A 23,215-nucleotide genomic window follows, 5' to 3' on the forward strand; every position below is an offset into this window, starting at 1 on the left:
TTCTGTCTTGTCATGTCATAAGTGGTGCAGGACAACCTTTCTGAACCATGATGAGCGGACAACATAGAAACCTTCACTTTTTGAGCTTTGGTAAGAAAAAAATTCTGTTTAGTACGTAAAGCTGCTTTTCTTCATTTTTTTAATGTAGGTTGTACACACAGGAGGGAGATGTTAGAGTTTTCAATGTAAATATTCATATTTTAAGTTCAATAAAATAAGAATCTAAATCAAAAACAGGTGTAACTTTTCTGTCAGTACTTTTCAGTTTACTGAATGTAATGAGCCGTGTCATGTTTTTCTCCTCTAGTCTCTTTTCTGTTGACCTCATCTTCACCTGCTGGAGGTCAGTTCATTCTCCTGTGTCATACATAAAATCTTCTTAGTTCTGAAAAAAAATGTTAAAATGTTGTTTGTTATGTCTTGTGCCTGATAGGTGTTGAGATCAGATTAGCTGGACGTGGTTCTACTCGATGCTCTGGAAGAGTTGAAATCTATCACAACAACACCTGGGGAACAGTCTGTGATGACAGCTGGGACTTAAATAATGCTGACGTAGTTTGCAGAGAGTTGGGCTGTGGTGTAGCACTGAGTGCTCTTGAGTCGGCTCGGTTCAGTCCAGGAACTGGCCAAATCTGGCTTGATGATGTGAACTGTTCAGGGACTGAAACGTCTCTAAGTGAGTGTCAGCATGGAGGATTTGGGACACATGACTGTCAACACAATGAGGACGCTGGTGTGGTCTGTTCAGGTGAGAAATTTTTGGATCAAATGCAGTATTCAAATAAATGTACAGCTTGGTATGGGGATAATATTCTGCAGCATGATTTCAGATTTAAAGAACCAGTTACAAATGTGAAAGGTCTGCAGGTAAAATAAACAGTACTGATGCTGATATAAGCTGATAAGGTATCAGCAGTGATGCATCCAATTCACATTAAATATAGTTTCTTTGTCAGCATTAAAAAAACTGTTGTTGATGCTACATATGATTCAGAAGAGGTCTATACATTGAGGTTTAGAGATTAAAAAAATTAGAAAAATAGAGTGCAGGTGTCAGATCAGTATTAAATATCTGCAGGTAACAGGTCTCTACCTTAGGCTTATGCTTTTTTAAGTAGTTTTTTTGTGGTTTTAGTTTTTTGTTGATACAAACATGTAAATGAATAATAACTTTTGCCTGTCTTTAAAAACCTAGCTGTTGTCATGAACTCCTGACAAATCATTTCCATCCTATGTTCTGTGCCTAGGTGTCAGATTAGTTGGTTCTACTCGATGCTCTGGAAGAGTTGAAATCTACCACAACAACACCTGGGGAACAGTCTGTGATGACAACTGGGACTTCAATGATGCTAAGGTGGTTTGCAGAGAGTTGGGCTGTGGTGTAGCACTGAGTGCCCCTCAGTCGGCCTTTTTTGGCCCAGGAACTGGCCAAATCTGGCTTGATAATGTGAACTGTTCAGGGAGTGAAACGTCTCTAAGTGAGTGTCAGCATGGAGGATTTGGGACACATAACTGTCAACACAATGAGGACGCTGGTGTAGTTTGTTCAGGTGAGATATTTTTTGACCAAATGCAGTATTCAAAGAAATGTATAGCTTGGTATGGGAATGATATATAACCCAACCGGTCAAGGCAGATGGCCGCCCACACTGAGTCCGGTTCTGCTCGAGGTTTCTGCCTCTTAAAAGGAAGTTTTTCCTTGCCACTGTCGCCAAGTGCTGCTCATGGTGGGATTTGTTGGGTCTCTCTCTGTAAATACCTATTTTAAAGAGTACGGTCTAGACCTGCTCTATATGAAAAGTGCCTTGAGATGACTTTTGTTGTGATATGGCGCTATATAAATAAAACTGAAATTAATTGAATTGATATACTGCAGCATGCTTTCAGATTTAAACAACCAGTTAAAATGTGAATAATGTGAAACACACCTGTTCAGTATTAGCGCAGATATAAGCAGATCAGTGGCTGACTTATACACATGGAATGCAGTTTCTGTGTCAGCATTAAAAAATATTGTTGATGTTACACGATGATTCAGATTAGGTCTATGCAATGAGGTTTACAGATTGGAAAAATAGAAAAATAGAGTGCAGGTATCAGATTGGTATTATATATCTGTAAATACCCTGTAGCATCCCTAAAAAGTCTATATCCACGAAGGTTCATGCGCTTTTAATCATGTTTTTATATGGTTATAGTTATTTGTTGATAGAAACATAAACAAATAATAATCTGTTCCTGTCTTTAAACATATAGTTGTTGTCATGAACTCCTGACAAATCATTTCCATAATGTTCTGTGCCTAGGTGTCAGATTAGTTGGTTCTACTCGATGCTCTGGAAGAGTTGAAATCTATCACAACAAAACCTGGGGAACAGTCTGTGATGACAACTGGGACTTCAGTGATGCTGAGGTGGTTTGTAGAGAGTTGGGCTGTGGTGTAGCACTGAGTGCTCCTCAGTCGGCCCATTTTGGTGAAGGAACTGGGCAAATCTGGCTTGATGAGGTGGACTGTTCAGGGAGTGAAACGTCTCTAAGTGAGTGTCAGCATGGAGGATTTGGGATACAAGACTGTCAACATGCTGAGGACGCTGGTGTGGTCTGTTCAGGTGAGTAATATTTTGACCAAATGCAGTATTCAAAAAATTGTTGTTGAAGTTACATATGATTTAGATGAGGTCTTTGCAGTGAGGTTCAGAGATTTAAAAATAGTAATTTTACAAACAGTGTGCTGGTATCAAATCAGTACTATAAATCTGCAGATAAAGAGCATGTTAATGAGATATTAGAATTGATATAGGCGTAGAGAACTTTTAACAGCGCATGCATGTAAATGAATAATAACTTTTGCCTGTCTTAAAAAACTAGTTGTTGTCATGAACTCCTGACAAATCATTTCCATCCTATGTTCTGTGCCTAGGTGTCAGATTAGTTGGACCTGGGTCTGATCAGTGCTCTGGACGTGTTGAAATCTATCACAGCAACACCTGGGGAACAGTCTGTGATGACGACTGGGACTTCAATGATGCTAAGGTGGTTTGCAGAGAGTTGGGCTGTGGTGTAGCACTGAGTGCCCCTCAATCAGCCTTTTTTGGTCCAGGAACCGGGCAAATCTGGCTTCGTAATGTGAACTGTTCAGGGAGTGAAACGTCTCTAAATGAGTGTCAGCATGGAGGATTTGGGACACATGACTGTGGACATGGTGAAGACGCTGGTGTGGTCTGTTCAGGTGAGGATTTTTTTTCTTTCATTAAATGCAGTATTTCATATAAATGTATAGCTTGGTATGGGAATGATACTTTCAGATTTAAAGAGCCAGTTTAAAATGTGAAAACTTTACAGTTAAAATCAACACACCTGCTCAGTTTTCGTGCCAATATAAGCAGATCAGACATTAGCTGTAATGTGACTGATTAAATACAGTTTCTTTGTAAGGCTTATGCTTTTTTGATTAGGTTTTTAAGTAGTGATAATATTTTCTTGATACAAATGTGAATGAATAATAACTTTTGCCTTTAAAAATCTAGTTGTTGTCATGAACTCCTGACAAATCATTTCCATAATGTTCTGTGCCTAGGTGTCAGATTAGTTGGTTCTACTCGATGCTCTGGAAGAGTTGAATTCTACCACAACAACACCTGGGGAACAGTCTGTGATGACGACTGGGACTTCAATGATGCTAAGGTGGTTTGCAGAGAGTTGGGCTGTGGTACAGCACTGAGTGCTCCTGAGTCGGCCCATTTTGGTGAAGGAACCGAGCACATCTGGCTCGATGAGGTGGACTGTTCAGGGAGTGAAAGGTCTCTAAGTGAGTGTCAACATGGAGGATTTGGGATACATGACTGTCAACATGGTGAGGATGCTGGTGTGGTCTGTTCAGGTGAGAAGAGTTTTGAATCTCTTACTGTATCTGACATATGCTGTAATGTTATGTTGTAATCACAGTAACAGACTGGGCGATCCTATCTAAAGAATAAGGTAAAATTACAGCCTTTTCTTCAACAGCATAAGTCAGGTGATCTCTGACGTCAGACGTCTGTGTTGAAGTGAGAAGAGTAAAGGACAGAGAGCTGAGAAAACATGATGACTAATGTATGAGCTCTGCAGGATGGAGGCTATGTAAGATGAGGTGTTTTTTTTGTTTTTTAACAAACTACTGTAGGTCAAATGAAATGTGTAGCCTTTAGTTGGTCATCTGCTAATCCTATTTTTGTTTACCAGTACAGAGAGAGTCATGTGTAAAGACAGAAATTCATTTTTCTCATACATTGTCCATTTTCAGAGTGAACATTTTAGAGTTTCCCGCTGGTACTGTTCATCTTGCATACACAGTTTTCAGAGAAGGCAATATGTGTTTAAGAGCAGAGAGGAAGTGGTTATCGTTGCAATTCAGCCACCTAAAATAAGTTCAAGTGTTTAACTGAATCAAAGACCGCACCGGGACAACAGATGCACAGTGCAAAAGATTTTGTAGTTTCTAAGTAAGTAATGTTTATGTTTACTTCTTTTGTCTGTTTCATATTTTCTGTTTTTCGTTAAAATGATTTTTGTCCTGGGGGTCACAGATAAAAATGGCTGAATTCTTCTTTACTCAAATAAATAAGAAATACTGTACAAAAAAAGCCCAAAATGTTTGCTGATGATTTCATGGATGTTTACATTCAACCTGGTACCTTGACAGAGGTTTTGCATTTAACAGTTGCAAAGTTTATCAAGTGATTTCAAGCTGCAGAGCAGAAGCTAAGGAGGAACTTTGAATAGAGAAGTTAACTTTTTCACTTTGACATGGTGACACTGTAAATGTAGTTTTGACAGGAAACACACATCTGAGAAACTTTAACCCTGTAGTAAGTCTATTAGAGCTCAACAGAACACTTCACTCGCATTTTGTCAGAGAATATAACAAAACATGAACCAATATCTAAAAAAATGGGCTGATTTTATGGTCTTATCACAGTAAAACAGTTGAAGTCTGAGAGTACATTTTAAGGTGGTAAATGTGGCATCACTGTGGGTCTGAGAGGTTTTTGTCTTGTTGGTTGATGTTCTGACTCCTGTATTTGTGCAGAAGGGAAAAGATGTTTCTCTAGAGGTCATGAATGCTGATGTACCTGAGGAAGATTTTTTTCTTTCATGGAGATTGAATGAAAACGACACTGTAGAAAGATTTTCATTCAGTAGAGAACCAATAAGCCCTCATTTATACACTGGATGGACTAAAATTTTCGGTGGAAAAATTACTCTGTGAAACTGAAGAATCTAATACAACGTCACAGTTCAGGGAAGGTTTGTTAACATTTCAGACACTGACAGAGAGAATCTGCTGCCATGTTTCTAAAACGTTTCACATCTGTTTCTCCCTCAGATCCAGTGGCTCCAGTTGAGCTGACAGTAAACTCTGTGTCCAACAGCTCAGACTCCTGTAACCTCACTGTGACCTGCAGCACACAGGACTCACATCACATCAGCAGCACTTTGACATGTGACACCAAAACCTGCAGTCAGGAGGGAGGAGAGAGGTCAAAGGTCACAACCTCTGATGCTTCTCTACACATCTACCTGGTGGATGACTCAATCATCTGTAACCATAGCAACCAGGTCAGCTGGACCAAGGACAGTAAGATGATTGGAGAGTTTTGTCGCAGACACGCTGGTGAGTCTGACACACAAAACAACTTCCTGATACTAATGCACAGTTTAGAGTTAACCTTAGAGCATGTACGAATTAACATTGGCTGAATTAGCACAGAAAATTGTTGTTAATGTTGAAAGCTAAACAAAAAATGAATCATAATGTACTGTATGTATTTTGGAATAAAGGAATTACAATATTTGTGTAAACTACAAAACACACAAAATGCAATCCAAATACAGTCAGAGGAGTAACAGATTTGTTACTTCCACTCCTGTTGAGCTGTAGTACCACAGTCTGAATCTGCTGTGTCAGTTCTGTGAGGAAACAATCTGGTTTGTTGTGTTGCAGGTTCAGAGAATCTCTCTGCTGGTTTTTCTCTCTGTCTGGTGAAGACAGTCATGTTCTCTGTGGGTCTGATCGTCATGGTGTCTGCAGTCATCGGTGTCCATCTCATGAACAGGCTCAAGAAGCAAAAATAATCAAACTGCTCTCTACTAACCAAGTCATGTCTAAAGTCTGTTTTTTTTAACACCTCCACCCTAAACTTATTTTCTTCATGCACACACACAAGAAATGTAGCAATGCACCAACACAGGCAGGGTGGTAGAAGACTGTAAGCCATAGATGTAAACAATGCAGGATTCTATTTGCTTTTAATATCAGCTTTGCACATACATGCAACACTTTTGTAAGGCTTTAAGGATTCTCACTGTGAGGAATACTTCATGCAAATTTAAACATTGTTAATTTACAAGAAAACTTTTTAGAATTAGTATAAATTCTACTTATTCTCATGAATCCATTGACTGTATAAAATGATCAGTTTGCTCACTTTATAAATAAAATGACTGTAAGGAGATGTCCCTGTTAAAAACTGTTTTTGGAGGATGTTAGCTTGAAAAAACTATAAAAAAAAAAAAAATACTGTACAGTTAATACAGTACATGTAACACTGCATGTGGTCAAAATTCTTAAAAAGACAGTATTTACATATGTTTTGTAAATTCTATGTTCAGGCATGGTTTAATTTTTATTGCTCATGCATCATTAGTGGACTCATATTAAAGCTATATACTGCTCTCATGTTTTTGTGATTTTGTGAATTAATACTGTAGAAGTCTAAAGATCATGTGTCACATTTTCTGTTCCACTTGTGAGTTTTTCAGCAAAGAATCAATTGTTGCTATTATTATAGTGAACACACTTTATGCACTGAATGCGCAATAAAATATGATACAGAAACATTTAATTACATGACTCAGTGTATAATATTTATGAGTAGAACTTAAAGGAATATTTTTATCATCTGGGCATCACATACTCAGAACAGGTTTGAAAGGGATTTCTGAGCACTTTAAAGCTTTTTTCAGCATAATGTTTGTCTCTGCTGTTGATCCATATTTTCAGAACAGCTCCAAACTTTGCAGAGTGACCTTTTCAAATCTACAAGGAGCAAGTATTTGATTCTAAAATATTTTGTATCAATAATTTGCTGAAGCTGCAACACATAAAATAAGTTAATCCAAGTCTTTAGAAAGTATACAAGTTCAAATCAGTGACAGGAAATAATTGAAATGTAAGTCTGTCCTGAGCAACATACTCAATACATTTACAATAATATTAACTCATTGATAAAACACACCATCAAATATCTTAAATAATAAGTTATGAGTGAGAGGAGCAATTTCAGATGCATTTTAATTTGCATTTCATTTTGAGAGATTTCTACTACTTAACCACTTTACATTTATATTACTACAGCTGCACCCACACACCGACACCCATCACCAGTTTTAATGTTGTGGCTGATGGGTGTACACTAAATTGCACCATCTTCAAATCATAGATGTATATATGTGTATGTATGTAGAAATTAAATAGGGTCTATGCTTGAGCTGCACACTGAAACAATATTTATGGGATTCAATTTTTTTTGTGATGTTGGCGACTCCTAGAGGTCGTATCAACAAGGTGCTTTGGCAAATAACAGCATGAATGGGCTGAGGCATAAAGGCCACATCAGTCTGGAGCCTGACTTGTTTTTCTACAGTTCAGTTAAGACAATAATCTTAGACATGCAATAACTACATAAAAAACCTACATAAAGGGACTTTAAGTTACACAGACATTTGTCATAACATTGGTTGAACTAAAAGTAAATAAACAGAATTTGCAGATTTCACTTTGGTATTCTCTGTTACAGTGAACACTCTTACCTTTTCCTTTTTTGTTGAACAACAGCTGATGTGACAGTTTTGATGAAATCCACAACTGTTACAACAGTAACATGGTAACAGTCTGTCAGGATCTGTAAGAAAAAAAATCAGAAAATCAGGTTAGAAATCTGCACCTGCTTGAAGTCATGCTGTGTACTGTGTTACTGTTCATCACTTCCTGTGCTTTTGACAGACTGTACTTTTAACTGTACACATTTCTTAATAACAGTAACAGATCTGATCTGTTGTAGGAATGGAGCTAAATTAATTTAAAACTACCAAAACAACGCTGAAGTCTGTCATCAAAATGCAGATGATGCATCAAAGTAAAATCTGTCAGCCTCTTCTCACTCATGTCTCACTGTAAATCAGAGTAAATGAATTCATGGTGGGATTCCCAAAGGGAACACTTGTAACACTGTAAACCCTGTCAGATGTTAGGGTATACAGAAGCAGTGGACTCTAGAAAACCATGCCAGCATTACATTTATACTTCCCACAATGCATGAAATACAACAATAAATAAAACAAAATGTCAGGCAGTAGTAAAAAGAAGGGTTAAAGAGGAATAAATGATTTAGATCTAAATATAAAACAGAACAGTACATGCATATTAAAGTGAGGTTTTACTCCCTTTAAGCACAAAAATTGGGATATCTAGAAGAGACAGAGTTGACAGAGCTGTTCACTATTCCTCAACAACAATTTAAAAAAACAGAATATGTGATAGATTGTTACTTGGGTGCTGCATATTTTGTACTTTGCACTTTACAGTTTAGAACTGCTGGGTGATCAAAAAAAGTCCAGGAAATGAAGCAAGTGGGAGGTTTTTCACTGAGGTTTTTAGTTCTGTTTTCTGTCTTGTCATGTCATAAGTGGTGCAGGACAACCTTTCTGAACCATGATGAGCGGACAACATAGAAACCTTCACTTTTTGAGCTTTGGTAAGAAAAAAATTCTGTTTAGTTCCTAAAGCTGTTTTTCTTCATTTTGATAATAGTGCATGTAGGAGGGAGATCCTAGATTTTTCAGTGTAAATTCCCATTCATCATTTAAGTTCAATAAAATAAGAATCTAAATCAAAAACAGGTGTAACTTTTCTGTCAGTACTTTTCAGTTTACTGAATGTAATGAGCCGTGTCATGTTTTTCTCCTCTAGTCTCTTTTCTGTTGACCTCATCTTCACCTGCTGGAGGTCAGTTCATTCTCCTGTGTCATACATAAAATCTTCTTAGTTCTGAAAAAAAATGTTAAAATGTTGTTTGTTATGTCTTGTGCCTGATAGGTGTTGAGATCAGATTAGCTGGACGTGGTTCTACTCGATGCTCTGGAAGAGTTGAAATCTATCACAACAACACCTGGGGAACAGTCTGTGATGACAGCTGGGACTTCAATGATGCTAAGGTGGTTTGCAGAGAGTTGGACTGTGGTACAGCACTGAATGCAACTCAGTCGGCCCATTTTGGTCCAGGAACTGGTCAAATCTGGCTTGATAATGTGAACTGTTCAGGGAGTGAAGGGTCTCTAAATGAGTGTCAGCATGGAGGATTTGGGACACATAACTGTCAACACAATGAGGACGCTGGTGTGGTCTGTTCAGGTGAGAAATTTTTGGATCAAATGCAGTATTCAAATAAATGTATAGCTTGGTATGGAAATCATACTCTGTAGCATGATTTCAGATTTAAAGAACCAGTTAAAATGTGAAAAAGCAACAGACAAAATCAACAAATCTGCTCAGTACTGATGCTGATATAAGCTGATAAGGTATCAGCCGTGATGCAACCAATTCACATTAAATATAGTTTCTTTGTCAACATTTAAATAACTGTTGATGTTGATGTTACATATGATTCAGAAGAGGTCTATGCAGTGAGGTTAACAGATAATAAAAAAAAAAGAAAGCAGGTTTCAGATCAGTATTAAATATCTGCAGACAAAAGGTCTACATTCATGTAGGCTTATGCATTTTTAATTATGTTTTTTGTGGTTTTAGTTATTTGTTGATACAAATGTAAACAAATAGTTTGGGAAACTTTTAAATAAAACCTTTAATAATGTAGCTGTTGTCATGAACTCCTGACAAATCATTTCCATAATGTTCTGTGCCTAGGTGTCAGATTAGTTGGTTCTACTCGATGCTCTGGAAGAGTTGAAATCTATCACAGCAACACCTGGGGAACAGTCTGTGATGACAACTGGGACTTCAGTGATGCTGAGGTGGTTTGTAGAGAGTTGGGCTGTGGTGTAGCACTGAATGCCACTCAGTCTGCCTTTTTTGGTCAAGGAACTGGCCAAATCTGGCTTGATGAGGTGAAATGTTCAGGGAGTGAAATGTCTCTAACTGAGTGTCAGCATGGAGGATTTGGGAAACATAACTGTCAACACAATGAGGACGCTGGTGTGGTTTGTTCAGGTGAGAAATTTTTGGATCAAATGCAGTATTCAAATAAATGTATAGCTTGGTATGGAAATCATACTCTGTAGCATGATTTCAGATTTAAAGAACCAGTTAAAATGTGAAAAAGCAACAGACAAAATCAACAAATCTGCTCAGTACTGATGCTGATATAAGCTGATAAGGTATCAGCAGTGATGCAACCAATTCACATTAAATATAGTTTCTTTGTCAACATTTAAATAACTGTTGATGTTGATGTTACATATGATTCAGAAGAGGTCTATGCAGTGAGGTTAACAGATAATAAAAAAAAAAGAAAGCAGGTTTCAGATCAGTATTAAATATCTGCAGACAAAAGGTCTACATTCATGTAGGCTTATGCATTTTTAATTATGTTTTTTGTGGTTTTAGTTATTTGTTGATACAAATGTAAACAAATAGTTTGGGAAACTTTTAAATAAAACCTTTAATAATGTAGCTGTTGTCATGAACTCCTGACAAATCATTTCCATCCTATGTTCTGTGCCTAGGTGTCAGATTAGTTGGTTCTACTCGATGCTCTGGAAGAGTTGAAATCTATCACAGCAACACCTGGGGAACAGTCTGTGATGACAACTGGGACTTCAGTGATGCTGAGGTGGTTTGTAGAGAGTTGGGCTGTGGTGTAGCACTGAATGCCACTCAGTCTGCCTTTTTTGGTCCAGGAACTGGCCAAATCTGGCTTGATGAGGTGAAATGTTCAGGGAGTGAAATGTCTCTAACTGAGTGTCAACATGGAGGATTTGGGAAACATAACTGTGGACATGGTGAGGATGCTGGTGTGGTCTGTTCAGGTGAGAAATTTTTGGATCAAATGCAGTAATCAGAGAAATGTATATCTTGGTATGGGAATAATATTCTGCAGCATGATTTCAGATTTAAAGAACCAGTTAAAATGTGAAAAAGCAACAGACAAAATCAACAAATCTGCTCAGTACTGATGCTGATATAAGCTGATCAGGTATCAGCAGTGATGCGACCAATTCACATTAAATATAGTTTCTTTGTCAGCATTAAAAATTGATGTTGATGTTACCTATGATTCAGAAGAGGTCTATGCAGTGAGGTTCACAGATTAGAAAAAAAAGAAAAATAGAGCACAGGTGTCAGATCAGTGTTAAATATCTGCAGACAGAAGGTCTACACTCATGTAGGCTTATGCGTTTTTATTGTTCTTCTAAATCCCTAAACCTTTGGCCACATTATTATTATTTTTCCGTATGATTTTCGGCCCCTAACTAGTCCCGCATGCTTTGTGCTACAGACACCATTCATCAAAATGTTCAGCTTCTCCTGAAATTTTTAGGGATGTCAACTTTTTGATCCGATGCGTGTATGATTTTATGTGAATGTTTTTATGAATTAAAAAATGAATGGGATCCTTTGGGAGCTTTCCCAATCCCAAGGTTCCCAGTTTGATCCCCGCTTCAGACACTGAAATTTCACTGCACTTTCTGCTGTAGACACCATTCTGCTATATTCATTTTAAGCTTTTTACTGTTTTGTTTCAGTTTTTTAAAACTGTCTATGTTTTCATGCTATTTTGGTATTTATAACAATTTTGCAATTTTGCAATTTTACTATCACTACAATTGCTTTTACTACCACGTGTTGCACTGTGGACTTCAGTGGCGAGATCGGTAACACAGACGCCTACCACCCAAAGCTCTCCTGATCAAGCCTGGACACAGACAAGTATCAAAAAACTCTCCTAAGAAAAGAAATAATAATAATAATAATAATAGAGATCATTATGAATATGTTACACTTTTTGCAATTTATACAATTTTGCAATTTTATGACAATTTTAGCACCAGAGAATACCCTGCGGTCTTCAGTGGCGCAACCGGTAGAGCAGTTGCCTATTGATCACAAGATTGCCCGGTCGAGTCCAGCAGCAGACGGTTAGTGACATCACCCACTCAAGTGTTCAGTCCTTCAACTTTTTCAGAAATTTTTGTGCTTCAACTCTTCTCCTGCCTCTCATTTCATTGATAGCAGCTATGGTTTTTTAATCAATAACACAAATTCCAGAGGTGGGTTGAGCCAGTATTGTGTGACTGTGAATGAGGGCCAGTTTACTGCAGCTGCCTGTACACAGGTGATGGAGACACACAAACACATACAACTGAGACCTGCACATTTACAAATGGGTCATTCTCATTGGTGGACTTCCCCTACACACATTTCAACTTTAACCTGTTTTAACACACACATATACACGCACACACATGTACACACAACTGACACCTGCACATTAACACATTGGTCATTTTCTCAAGGAAGTTTAATCGAAAGCAACTGGACTTAGTTGTAGTCTAGGAAGACGTTTCACCTCTCATCCAAGAGGCTTCATCAGTTCGTGTTCGCATCTGACCAGGCTGGGACTGGTCCTGGGACAGTCATTGGAGTCACAACGACAGTCGTGTGACTCCAACAACTGTCATTACAACACAATGGGGCACTACAAAGTCGAAACTAATTTTTTCTACCAACAACTATCACCCTAACGACTGTCGTTGACACATAGAGCACAAAGGATCTATGACATCATCGGTCTTGTGAAAGCCCCCACAGGTTAAATACCTGGGTTTCCACACCATAAATCAGTTGGATCAGTCCCAGCCTGGTCAGATGTGAACACAAACTGATGAAGCCTCTTGGATGAGAGGTGAAACGTCTTCCTAGACTACAACTAAGTCCAGTTGCTTTCGATTAAACTTCCTTGAGATAACTATGACCTGGATAAATGAGAATATTCACAGGCTCATTGGTCATTTTGATTGGTGATTTACCCTTACACACATTTCTCCTTTTAACGGTTTGTCCCTCACCTCCTCTCTCTCTCTTCCTCTTTCTCACTCATGCACACACACATCCTGCATACTTTCTGCTATAGAAACCATTCAGTTATCAAGAGGCTTAAACGATTACCCTTTTTACATTTGTGCTTATTCAACTTCCTTTGACTCTTTATACTTTTTAAAATGTTCAACCTTTGTCTGCAATTTTGCTATTCAACTGAATAGTTCAGCTGTTGGTTTTAACTTTCAGCTTCTGCATCTACTCTCTTTCTCTGCCAATCTCCACCATTTTAATCACTGCTTCAGAAATTACTTTTGACTTCCAACTTTTAAGTTTTTCTTCTTCATTTCAACAATGATTTCAGCCATTTCCAGCATTGCTTCAGCGATCTATTCAGCTCTCAGCATTCACATGCATTTTCCACAGTGCTTTTAGTTATTTGTTGATACAAACGTAAACAAGTAATTTACAAAACTTTTAAACATAATGTTTTGGATCAAATGCAGTATTGATTAATAACTTTACTAAGGTAGCTGTTGTCATGAACTCCTGACAAATCATTTCCATCCTATGTTCTGTGCTTAGGTGTCAGATTAGTTGGACCTGGGTCTGATTGGTGCTCTGGACGTGTTGAAATCTATCACAGCAACACCTGGGGAACAGTCTGTGATGACAGCTGGGACTTCAATGATGCTAAGGTGGTTTGCAGAGAGTTGGGCTGTGGTGTAGCACTGAATGCAACTCAGTCGGCCCATTTTGGTCCAGGAACCGGGCAAATCTGGCTTGATAATGTGGACTGTTCAGGGACTGAAACGTCTCTAAGTGAGTGTCAGCACAGAGGATTTGGGACACATAACTGTCAACACAATGAGGACGCTGGTGTAGTTTGTTCAGGTGAGAAATGTTTTGGATCAAATGCAGTATTGATTAATAACTTTACTAAGGTAGCTGTTGTCATGAACTCCTGACAAATCATTTCCATAATGTTCTGTGCCTAGGTGTCAGATTAGTTGGTTCTACTCGATGCTCTGGAAGAGTTGAAATCTATCACAACAAAACCTGGGGAACAGTCTGTGATGACAGCTGGGACTTCAGTGATGCTGAGGTGGTTTGTAGAGAGTTGGGCTGTGGTACAGCACTGAGTGCTCCTCATTCAGCCCATTTTGGTGAAGGAACTGGGCAAATCTGGCTTGATGAGGTGAAATGTTCAGGGACTGAAACATCTCTAACTGAGTGTCAGCATGGAGGATTTGGGACACATAACTGTCAACACAATGAGGACGCTGGTGTGGTCTGTTCAGGTGAGAAATGTTTTGGATTAAATGCAGTATTCAAAAAATTGTTGTTGAATTTACATATGATTCAGATGAGGTCTATGCAGTGAGGTTTATTTAAAAAAAAGTAGTAAAATAGAATGCAGGTATCAAATCAATACTATGAATCTGCAGATATAGAGCATGTTGCTGAGGTATCAGAACAGATATAGGGATAGAAAAGGATGGAACAGCACATCCCTAAAAAGGTCTATACCCATGAAGGCTTATTCTTTTTTTTAAAATAGGTGTGGTTTTAGTTTTTTGTTGATACAAACATGTAAATGAAGGATATTTTTGTCTGTCTTTAAACTAGTTGCTGTGAACTCCTGACAAATCATTTCCATCCTATGTTCTGTGCCTAGGTGTCAGATTAGTTGGACCTGGGTCTGATCAGTGCTCTGGGAGAGTTGAAATCTATCACAACAACACCTGGGGAACAGTCTGTGATGACGACTGGGACTTCAATGATGCTAAGGTGGTTTGCAGAGAGTTGGGCTGTGGTGTAGCACTGAGTGCCCCTCAATCAGCCTTTTTTGGTCCAGGAATCGGGCAAATCTGGCTTCGTAATGTGAACTGTTCAGGGAGTGAAACGTCTCTAAATGAGTGTCAGCATGGAGGATTTGGGACACATGACTGTGGACATGGTGAAGACGCTGGTGTGGTCTGTTCAGGTGAGGATTTTTTTTCTTTCATTAAATGCAGTATTTCATATAAATGTATAGCTTGGTATGGGAATGATACTTTCAGATTTAAAGAGCCAGTTTAAAATGTGAAAACTTTACAGTTAAAATCAACACACCTGCTCAGTTTTCGTGCCAATATAAGCAGATCAGACATTAGCTGTAATGTGACTGATTAAATACAGTTTCTTTGTCATGTTATGCTTTTTTGATTAGGTTTTTAAGTGATGATAATATTTTGTTGATACAAATGTGAATGAATAATAACTTTTGCCTTTAAAAAACTAGCTGTTGTCATGAACTCCTGACAAATCATTTCCATAATGTTCTGTGCCTAGGTGTCAGATTAGTTGGTTCTACTCGATGCTCTGGAAGAGTTGAAATCTATCATGACTATACCTGGGGAACCGTCTGTGATAACGGCTGGGACTTGAATGATGCTAAGGTGGTTTGCAGAGAGTTGGACTGTGGTGTAGCACTGAGTGCTCCTCATTCAGCCCATTTTGGTGAAGGAACTGGGCACATCTGGCTCAATGAGGTGGACTGTTCAGGGAGTGAAAGGTCTCTAAGTGAGTGTCAGCACAGAGGATTTGGGACACATAACTGTGGACATGGTGAAGACGCTGGTGTGGTCTGTTCAGGTGAGAAGAATTTTGGATCTGACGTGTTGTTATGTTGTAATCACAGTAACAGACAGACTGATGGTCTGAGTGGTACAATGCTGACACTTGTATACTGATAGGCAGTTTACATGCATACAGAATCTTGAGGGGAATCAAACAGTTCCCCAAACTGAACCAATATAAGTAGTGTGATTATTATTTTTTTTTCTTGAAGCAATATTTACCCCCTGTAGTCTTTAAAGGTAGCTTTGAAATATCAACCAGGAAAACTGGTAGCTCTACAATCAGTGTTCTCATTAATGAACAGCTGCTTTTAGCAAATACATTTTGATTATCACTGTAAAAAGACAAGACCTCTGACGATGACTGTATCAACTCTGTCCTTCACAGCAGGAAGGAAGATATATAAGATGATTTCTTAAAAGAAATGACAGTAGGTCAAATAAAATGGATGTCCTGCATAAAGAGCAGAAAACTGACTTGTTTTACATTTGGCTGGTTTTCTGCTTCCCACGTGTATATTTCAACTCATATATATATATATATATATATAGTGTAATCTGAACCACATGCGTTACAGAGCAGAGAGGAAGTGGTCAACATTGCAAGTTAACAACCTATATATGTTCAAGAGTTTAAATGAGTCAAAAACTGCACCAGAACAACAAATGCATAGTGCAAAAGATTTTACAGTTTCTATATACACAAGTATATTAGTGAGTGTGTGATTTGTATTGTTGCTGTTGTTTTACTTCTTGTCTGTTTCATATTTTCTTCTTTCAAATTACTTTTGTCCCAGTAGCTGGTACCTTGACAAAAGTTTGCATTTAACAGTTGCAGAGTTTATCAACTGATCTGAAGCAGCAGAACAGAACTTAATGAGGAACTCTGAATATAGAATTTAACTTTTTTACTTTGACATGGTGACACTGTGACTGTAGCTTTGACAGGAAACACACATCTGAGAAACTTTAACCCTGTAGTAAGTCTATTAGAGCTCATCAGAACACTTCACTCTGTTGTATTTTGTCAGAGAATATGGTTTTCTTTGTGATGGATTAGTAAATTTGAGATTAGTTAATAATGGGTTATCTTAGCCTACTTTGTACATATAACAAAACATGAACCAATATCCAAAAAAGATCTGGTGGTTTTATTAGAGTAAAACAGTTGAGAGTAGATTTTAAGGACAGAAATGTGGCATCACTGTGGGTCTGAGGGGTTTTGTCTAGTTGGTTGATGTCTGAATCTGCTGTGTCAGTTCTGTGAGGAAACAATCTGGTTTGTTGTGTTGCAGGTTCAGAGAATCTCTCTGTTGGTTTTTCTCTCTGCCTGGTGAAGACAGTCGTGTTCTCTGTGGGTCTGATCGTCATGGTGTCTGCAGTCATCGGTGTCCATCTCATGAACAGGTTGAAGAAACAAAATAATCAAACCGCTCTCTACTAAGTCTAAAGTCTGTCTAAAGTCCCCCACCCTAAACTTTTTTTTTCATTCACACATACAAGAAATGTAGCAATGCACCAACACAGGCAGGGTGGTAGAAGACTGTAAGCCACAGATGTAAACAATGCAGGATTCTATTTGCTTTTAATATCAGCTTTGCACATACATGCAACACTTTTGTAAGGCTTTAAGGATTCTCACTGTGAGGAATACTTCATGCAAATTTAAACATTGTTAATTTACAAGAAAACTTTTTAGAATTAGTATAAATTCTACTTATTCTCATGAATCCATTGATTGTATAAAATGATCGGTTTGCTCACTTTATAAATAAAATGACTGTAAGGAGATGTCCCTGTTAAAAACTGTTTTTGGAGGATGTTAGCTTGAAAAAACTATTTAAAAAAATACTGTACAGTTAATACAGTACATGTAACACTGCATGTGGTCATATTTATAAAATTCTTAAAAAAGATTGCACATATGTATATTTTGTAAATTCCTTGTATACTTGACCAAAACATTGATAACTGCCAATATGTATTTGTTAATCTTTCGGTGAACTAAGCAAATAAGTTTATTGTTCATGCATCATTAGTGGACTCATATTAAAGCTATATACTGCTCTCATGTTTTTGTGATTTTGTGAATTAATACTGTAGAAGTCTAAAGATCATGTGTCACATTTTCTGCTCCACTTGTGAGTTTTTCAGCAAAGATTCTATTGTTGCTATTATTATAGTGAACACACTTTATGCACTGAATGCGCAATAAAATATGATACAGAAACATCTAATTACATAACTCAGTGTATAATATTTATGAGTAGAACTTAAAGGAACATTTTTTATCATTTGTGCATCAAATACTCAAAACAGGTTTGAAAGGGATCTCTGAGCAGTTTTCAAATCTACAAGGAGTAAGTATTTGACTCTAAAATATTTTGTATTAATAATTTGCTGAAGCTGCAACACATAAAATAAGTTAATTCAAGTCTTAAGAAAGTATAACTACAAATCTGGGACAGGAAATAATTGAAATAGATTCTGTTGTGAGCGATCTTCTTAAGCTGCAGCAACACACTCAATAATTTACAGTAACAACACAATAGAGCTGTAAAGTGAGAGGAGCAATTTCAGATGCATTTTAATTTGCATTTCATTTTGAGAGATTTCTTCTGCTGTATTACATTTATATTACTACAGCTGCACCCACACACCTACACCCATCACCAGTTTTAATGTAAATAAATTGTGCCATCTTCACAACATAGACTGTATTTATTATATACAGTCGATGTACATAGTAGCACACTCTGAAACCCAGTTTGTGGGATTTGATATTTTTGTGATGTGGGCGACTCCTAGAGGTCGTATCAAAACGGTGCTTTGGCAAATAACAGCATGAATGGGCTGAGGCATAAAGGCCACATCAGTACTCTGTCTACGATACTGTTGAGTATATAAGTATTGTATTGTATTAGATCATAGGGGGGGGGGGTACGGAGAATGAAGAACACTGCTATGATGTTGAATTTCCATGTACAGTGCACACTCTTACCTTTTCCTTTTCTGTTGAACAACAGCTGCTGTGACAATTATGATGAAATCCACAACAGAAACATGGTAACAGTCTGTTTCAGGATCTGTAATAAAAAACAAAAATCAGATTAGAAATCTGCACCTACAAATTTCTTGATCTGTAGTAAGACAGTTACAGAAGAGCTGATAGACTTTTAACACCTAACTTCTTCATGTGTAGTTGGTTGACTGTGACAGACAATTTAATTCTTTAAAGGAAAATGGAAACTAGAATCAGCCAACAGCTACTCTATTGTACTCTACCAAACAGACACAATAACTATAACAAATATCAGTAACTTACTCAAATAATGCATCTGATGCACAGTTAGCATCAGGAAATATAATATAGGAAATATAACTTCAATGCAGCAAACAAAGGGAGAGACTGAGCAGAGCCTGATCCAGGCCTCGCACCAGTTCAGGTGTGGCACAGTAGGTTGAGGGGCTAAGTCCCACCTTTCTAGGGCTGAACAGGAAGTAGAGTTTTCAACAAGCTCTTTCTAACTATTCTAATCATGGATGTATTATTCTAATGGAACAAGCTTTTAGGTTTCTTTTAACTATTATCTTCACCAAGTTGAGAAAAGTGATATGAATTGTTGTAGTAGTTGTTGTAGTTTTTGTTACTGTCAGATTTTTTGGAGTGTTTTCCCACATTGCGATATAATATAAATTAACAAAGTGGTTAGCACTTGTTGCCTTCATTGGTTGGGATGGTTGGGTTTAAGTATGAGGAGTGATGAGACCAGGAACAGTCAAGTATCAGTTTTATCTATGCATTACCAAATCACAACAGAAGTTATCTCAGGGCACTTTTCATACAGAGCAGGTCTAGACTGAACTCCTTATAAAATCATTTCATGTAATTGATAGGATAATCTGATATTCAATTGTTTACAGTTTTGGATGAGTAGGATCTAATACACTCCACATTTAACTCTTATTTTGTTGTAGTTTTGCATTGATGGTTTTAATTAGTATTATGTTGCTGTGAAAAACTCCTCTTGTGTTTACTTTGGATTTAATGAATTTAACTGATGTGGGGGCAGACTCAGTCTCTATGTGACACTGGGTGTGTGACAGCTCTGACAGAACCACAGAGAAATATCAGCTCTGGATTGTCGTGGCTTTGGCTCTTTAATAAACTCCTGCTCCACCAAAGTGGCATGAATGCCCACTCTCCAACTGATACAAGGTTTTCCTCAGAAATCCATTAATCACACGTAACATTATCGTTAAACGCGGCAGAGGAATAACTACACACACAGCAGAGATGGAGAGAGTGAAGCCGCGGCTAACTGCTAAGCTAAAGCGGAACTAAACTTCGTGTAAACAGCTGTTGGATTCGCGAAAAAGTCGCAAAAGAAGGAAAGAAATACGGATACTTTAACCACTGACGCTAGTTTAACCGTTCAGTTCAGATGAGTAACGAGCAGCTGTAATGACGAATAAAGAATAAAGATATCTGGTCTGAGATAAAGAGCAACACAAGCTACCAGGTAGTCAGAAAGTCGGACAACCGGAAATTACACAATACGCTTACCGTTGACGTCAGCACGTCAGGAGGAAGTAACTCCTAATGTTAAATAAATAAATAAATAAATAGGTTTAAACCAACTCATAATGTGAACTTTATTCACATTTTCAGATGTGTCTTTTAGTCACGCATTGGTGCAATGTGATTATTGTGTAAAGATGTACGTTCATTTTTCTCACACAGTGTCTGTTTTCAGTGTGAACAGTTTAGAATTCACCAGTTATTTTTCATCTTGCACACAAATTAATCTGAAAAGAGCCAGAGCTATCAGGAAGGAAGTGGTTATCATTGCAATTCAGCCACCTAAATAAGTTCAAGTGTTTATGTGAATCAAAAAGTGGACCAGGGCAATAAATGCATAATATAAAGGCTGTTGCGATTTCAATGTATTTGATGGTTTTCTGTTTGTTTGTTTGTTTGTTTTACTTCTTTTGACTGTTTTCTCAAATGAATTTTATCCGGGGTGGGGGCACAGAAAAAAAATACTCTTAAGTCAACTCTGGTGCAGCATGCGCACAAAACAAAATCCTCTTAACTGTATAAATTCATCATAACTAGGCCTATTGCTGCTATTGTTTATTCAAATTTTGCAAAGAAGCCTACAGGGTTTACTAAAAAAGATAATAGTAAAGTTGCTCATCAGCTTTTCATGGATGTTGACGATCAAAACTGTTGCCTTGACAAAGGTTTGTATTTAACATTTGCAGAGTTTATCAACTGATCTCAAGCAGAAAAACAGAACTAAGGTGGAACTTTAATTAGAGATGTTAACTAGTTCACTCTGACATGGTAACACTGTAAATGTGGTCTTGACAGGAAATATATATCTGTGAAACATTAACCCTGTAGTTAGTCTGTTAGAGCTAAACAGACCACTTCAAGGAAACCAGAGAACATGAGGTCTTTCTTTGTGATACTGGGACTGCTGGTCTGTAAAGAGGCAGCAGGTAGGACAAGAACTGATAAGATGTTATTAACAAATATGGTAATGATATGTGCGCAGCTTTCTTTAGCTTCTTAGCAATAAATATGAGCTGTCTGAAAGAATGTGCTCTTTTATCAGAGCAGTCGGGGGGATTAGTTAATCACTGGGTTACACTGAGTTAGCTGAGCCTCCCTTGTATGTATAGTAAAACATGAAGTAATATCTGATTTTGTGCTTCCACTATAGTAAAACAGTTAAAGTCTGAAAGTTTTTCTTATTCTAAGTGTGGAATGATAGTGGGTCTGGGGCATTTTGTCAAGCACTCAGCATTACAAGCTGAAAAAGTCACTGACCTGCATAATGTAAAACATCCATCCATTATCTATACTACGTATCCTAAAGGATCACTGAGAGGCTGGAGCCTATGCCAGCTGATGAAGGCAAGAGGCGGGGTACACCCTGGTCAATTGAAGGGCATATTCAGCACATTCACACCTACAAGCAATTTAGTGTCACCAAATAACCTGCATGTCTTTAGACTGTGGGAGGAAGCTGGAATACCTGGAGGAAACACATGCAGGCACAGAGAGAACATGCAAACTCCACACAGAAAAACAAACCCAGAACCTTCCTGCTCTGAGGTGATATTGTTAACTACTGCACCACCTGAGCTACAACAAATGAAAAGAATACTGACAGACATCTTCATAAAAAAAATGTAAAATGACATATATATAATATACATATATATAATCATTACCTCATATGGGTCTCTGCTATAAAAACAGAAATGTTTATTCAGTTCTTTCCCAAAATGAATATATAAATAAGTATTAAACAGATAATAGTAAGCTACCACAGTCATTACTCACCAATCAATGTATGATTATTATAAAAACAATAGTCACTAAATAAACAAACACATGATTCTGACATCTGTTCTTTTTTACTTTAGGATCCAGTGATGTGACTTCTCTGTTTGTGCAGCAGGGAAAGGATTTACACCTGGAGGTCAAGGAACCTGTTCAACTCAACATAAAGATGGATTTATTCTGGAAATTTAATACCACTAACACTATAGGAAAATTATCTTATAATAACCAACCAGTACTCTTTGACAGATATGAGGAAAGGGCTGAGATTTTTGTGCAAAATCAGTCTTTGCTACTAAAGATTCTACAGCAGGACGACACTGGAAATTATGTTGCCCTAGTGACTGGGTCAGAAGACCGAAAGGTAGCTGAATACAACGTCATTGTCCAAGGTAGGTTCCTTATCTTTTTTCCTTTTTTATTTTTTATTTTTTTATGTTAATACAGAATATTACCATGGTTTTTAAAGACTTTCACTCCTGGTTTGCTTTATTTATTTATCTTTTTTTCTCTCAGAACCCGTGTCTCCAGTTGATTTAACAGTGAACTCCAGCAGCTCAGACAAATGTAACTTCACTGTGACTTGCAGAACAAGGGGCTCTCACATTAACAAGACTTTTAGATGTGATAATCGGTCCTGCTCTGAGGAGAGAGGAGAGGAAACCACAACCTATCCTTCCTCTATTAATGTGTACGTGGATCAAGGCTTCATCATCTGTAACCATAGCAACCAAGTGAGCTTGGAGCAAGCCAGGAGGGAGATTAGTTCTGTCTGTGGGGCAGATCCAGGTGAGTTTAAAAGACATAATGACACAGAGACAGTAATTGACAGTTTGTCATAACTACCACTGTGGAGCCAGACTGGTTCAGTTACAGCAGAGTGCAGCCATGAAAAAATAAACTTTGTAAAAAATTAAAGTTTCCATTCATCAGAAATGACAGATGTCAGTTACACTCTAAACACTTTGGTATACACTCAGGACTTCTGTATGAGATGAATCTTAGTGGCTAGGGCACGTTTTTCTAAAACATTTCACAGCTGTCTCTTCCCCCTTCAGATTAGTACAAGCATCCCCAGTTCCTTCCACTCCTGTTGTGTTGTAGTGTCACAGTCTGAATCTGTTGTGTCAGTTTTGTACG

At 37.7% G+C, this 23,215-nt stretch overlaps 2 protein-coding genes across 9 annotated transcripts in view; both read left to right on the forward strand.

Annotated features, from left to right (window-relative positions):
* LOC108884132 (deleted in malignant brain tumors 1 protein) overlaps positions 1-23,215 on the forward strand; it is a 27,380-nt gene continuing 4,165 nt past the window's right edge. For 2 of the 8 annotated variants that reach the window (XM_051069836.1, XM_051069839.1), the window contains exons 1-14: positions 1-90; positions 308-343; positions 434-748; positions 1,248-1,550; positions 2,307-2,609; positions 2,921-3,229; positions 9,965-10,164; positions 10,983-11,085; positions 11,921-11,986; positions 12,103-12,195; positions 13,682-13,990; positions 14,095-14,397; positions 14,775-15,083; positions 15,431-15,733. In XM_051069836.1, coding sequence (XP_050925793.1) covers positions 48-90; positions 308-343; positions 434-748; positions 1,248-1,550; positions 2,307-2,609; positions 2,921-3,229; positions 9,965-10,164; positions 10,983-11,085; positions 11,921-11,986; positions 12,103-12,195; positions 13,682-13,990; positions 14,095-14,397; positions 14,775-15,083; positions 15,431-15,733 — 2,995 coding nt within the window. In that variant the 5' untranslated portion in view covers positions 1-47. Of the gene's footprint in view, positions 91-307; positions 344-433; positions 749-1,247; positions 1,551-2,306; positions 2,610-2,920; positions 3,230-9,964; positions 10,165-10,982; positions 11,086-11,920; positions 11,987-12,102; positions 12,196-13,681; positions 13,991-14,094; positions 14,398-14,774; positions 15,084-15,430; positions 15,734-17,012; positions 17,789-23,215 lie in introns of those variants that run through there. The other 6 variants (XM_051069840.1, XM_051069843.1, XM_051069838.1 and 3 more) reach the window with 5 other exon arrangements.
* Positions 21,108-23,215, forward strand: part of LOC108884316 (uncharacterized) — a 2,577-nt gene continuing 469 nt past the window's right edge. The window contains exons 1-3 of the mRNA XM_018678157.2: positions 21,108-21,225; positions 22,159-22,467; positions 22,592-22,864. Coding sequence (XP_018533673.1) covers positions 21,174-21,225; positions 22,159-22,467; positions 22,592-22,864 — 634 coding nt within the window. The 5' untranslated portion in view covers positions 21,108-21,173. The remainder of the gene's footprint in view (positions 21,226-22,158; positions 22,468-22,591; positions 22,865-23,215) is intronic.

Source organism: Lates calcarifer, linkage group LG4, assembly GCF_001640805.2.
Source record: "Lates calcarifer isolate ASB-BC8 linkage group LG4, TLL_Latcal_v3, whole genome shotgun sequence".
Classification (NCBI taxonomy): Eukaryota; Metazoa; Chordata; class Actinopteri; family Centropomidae; genus Lates; species Lates calcarifer.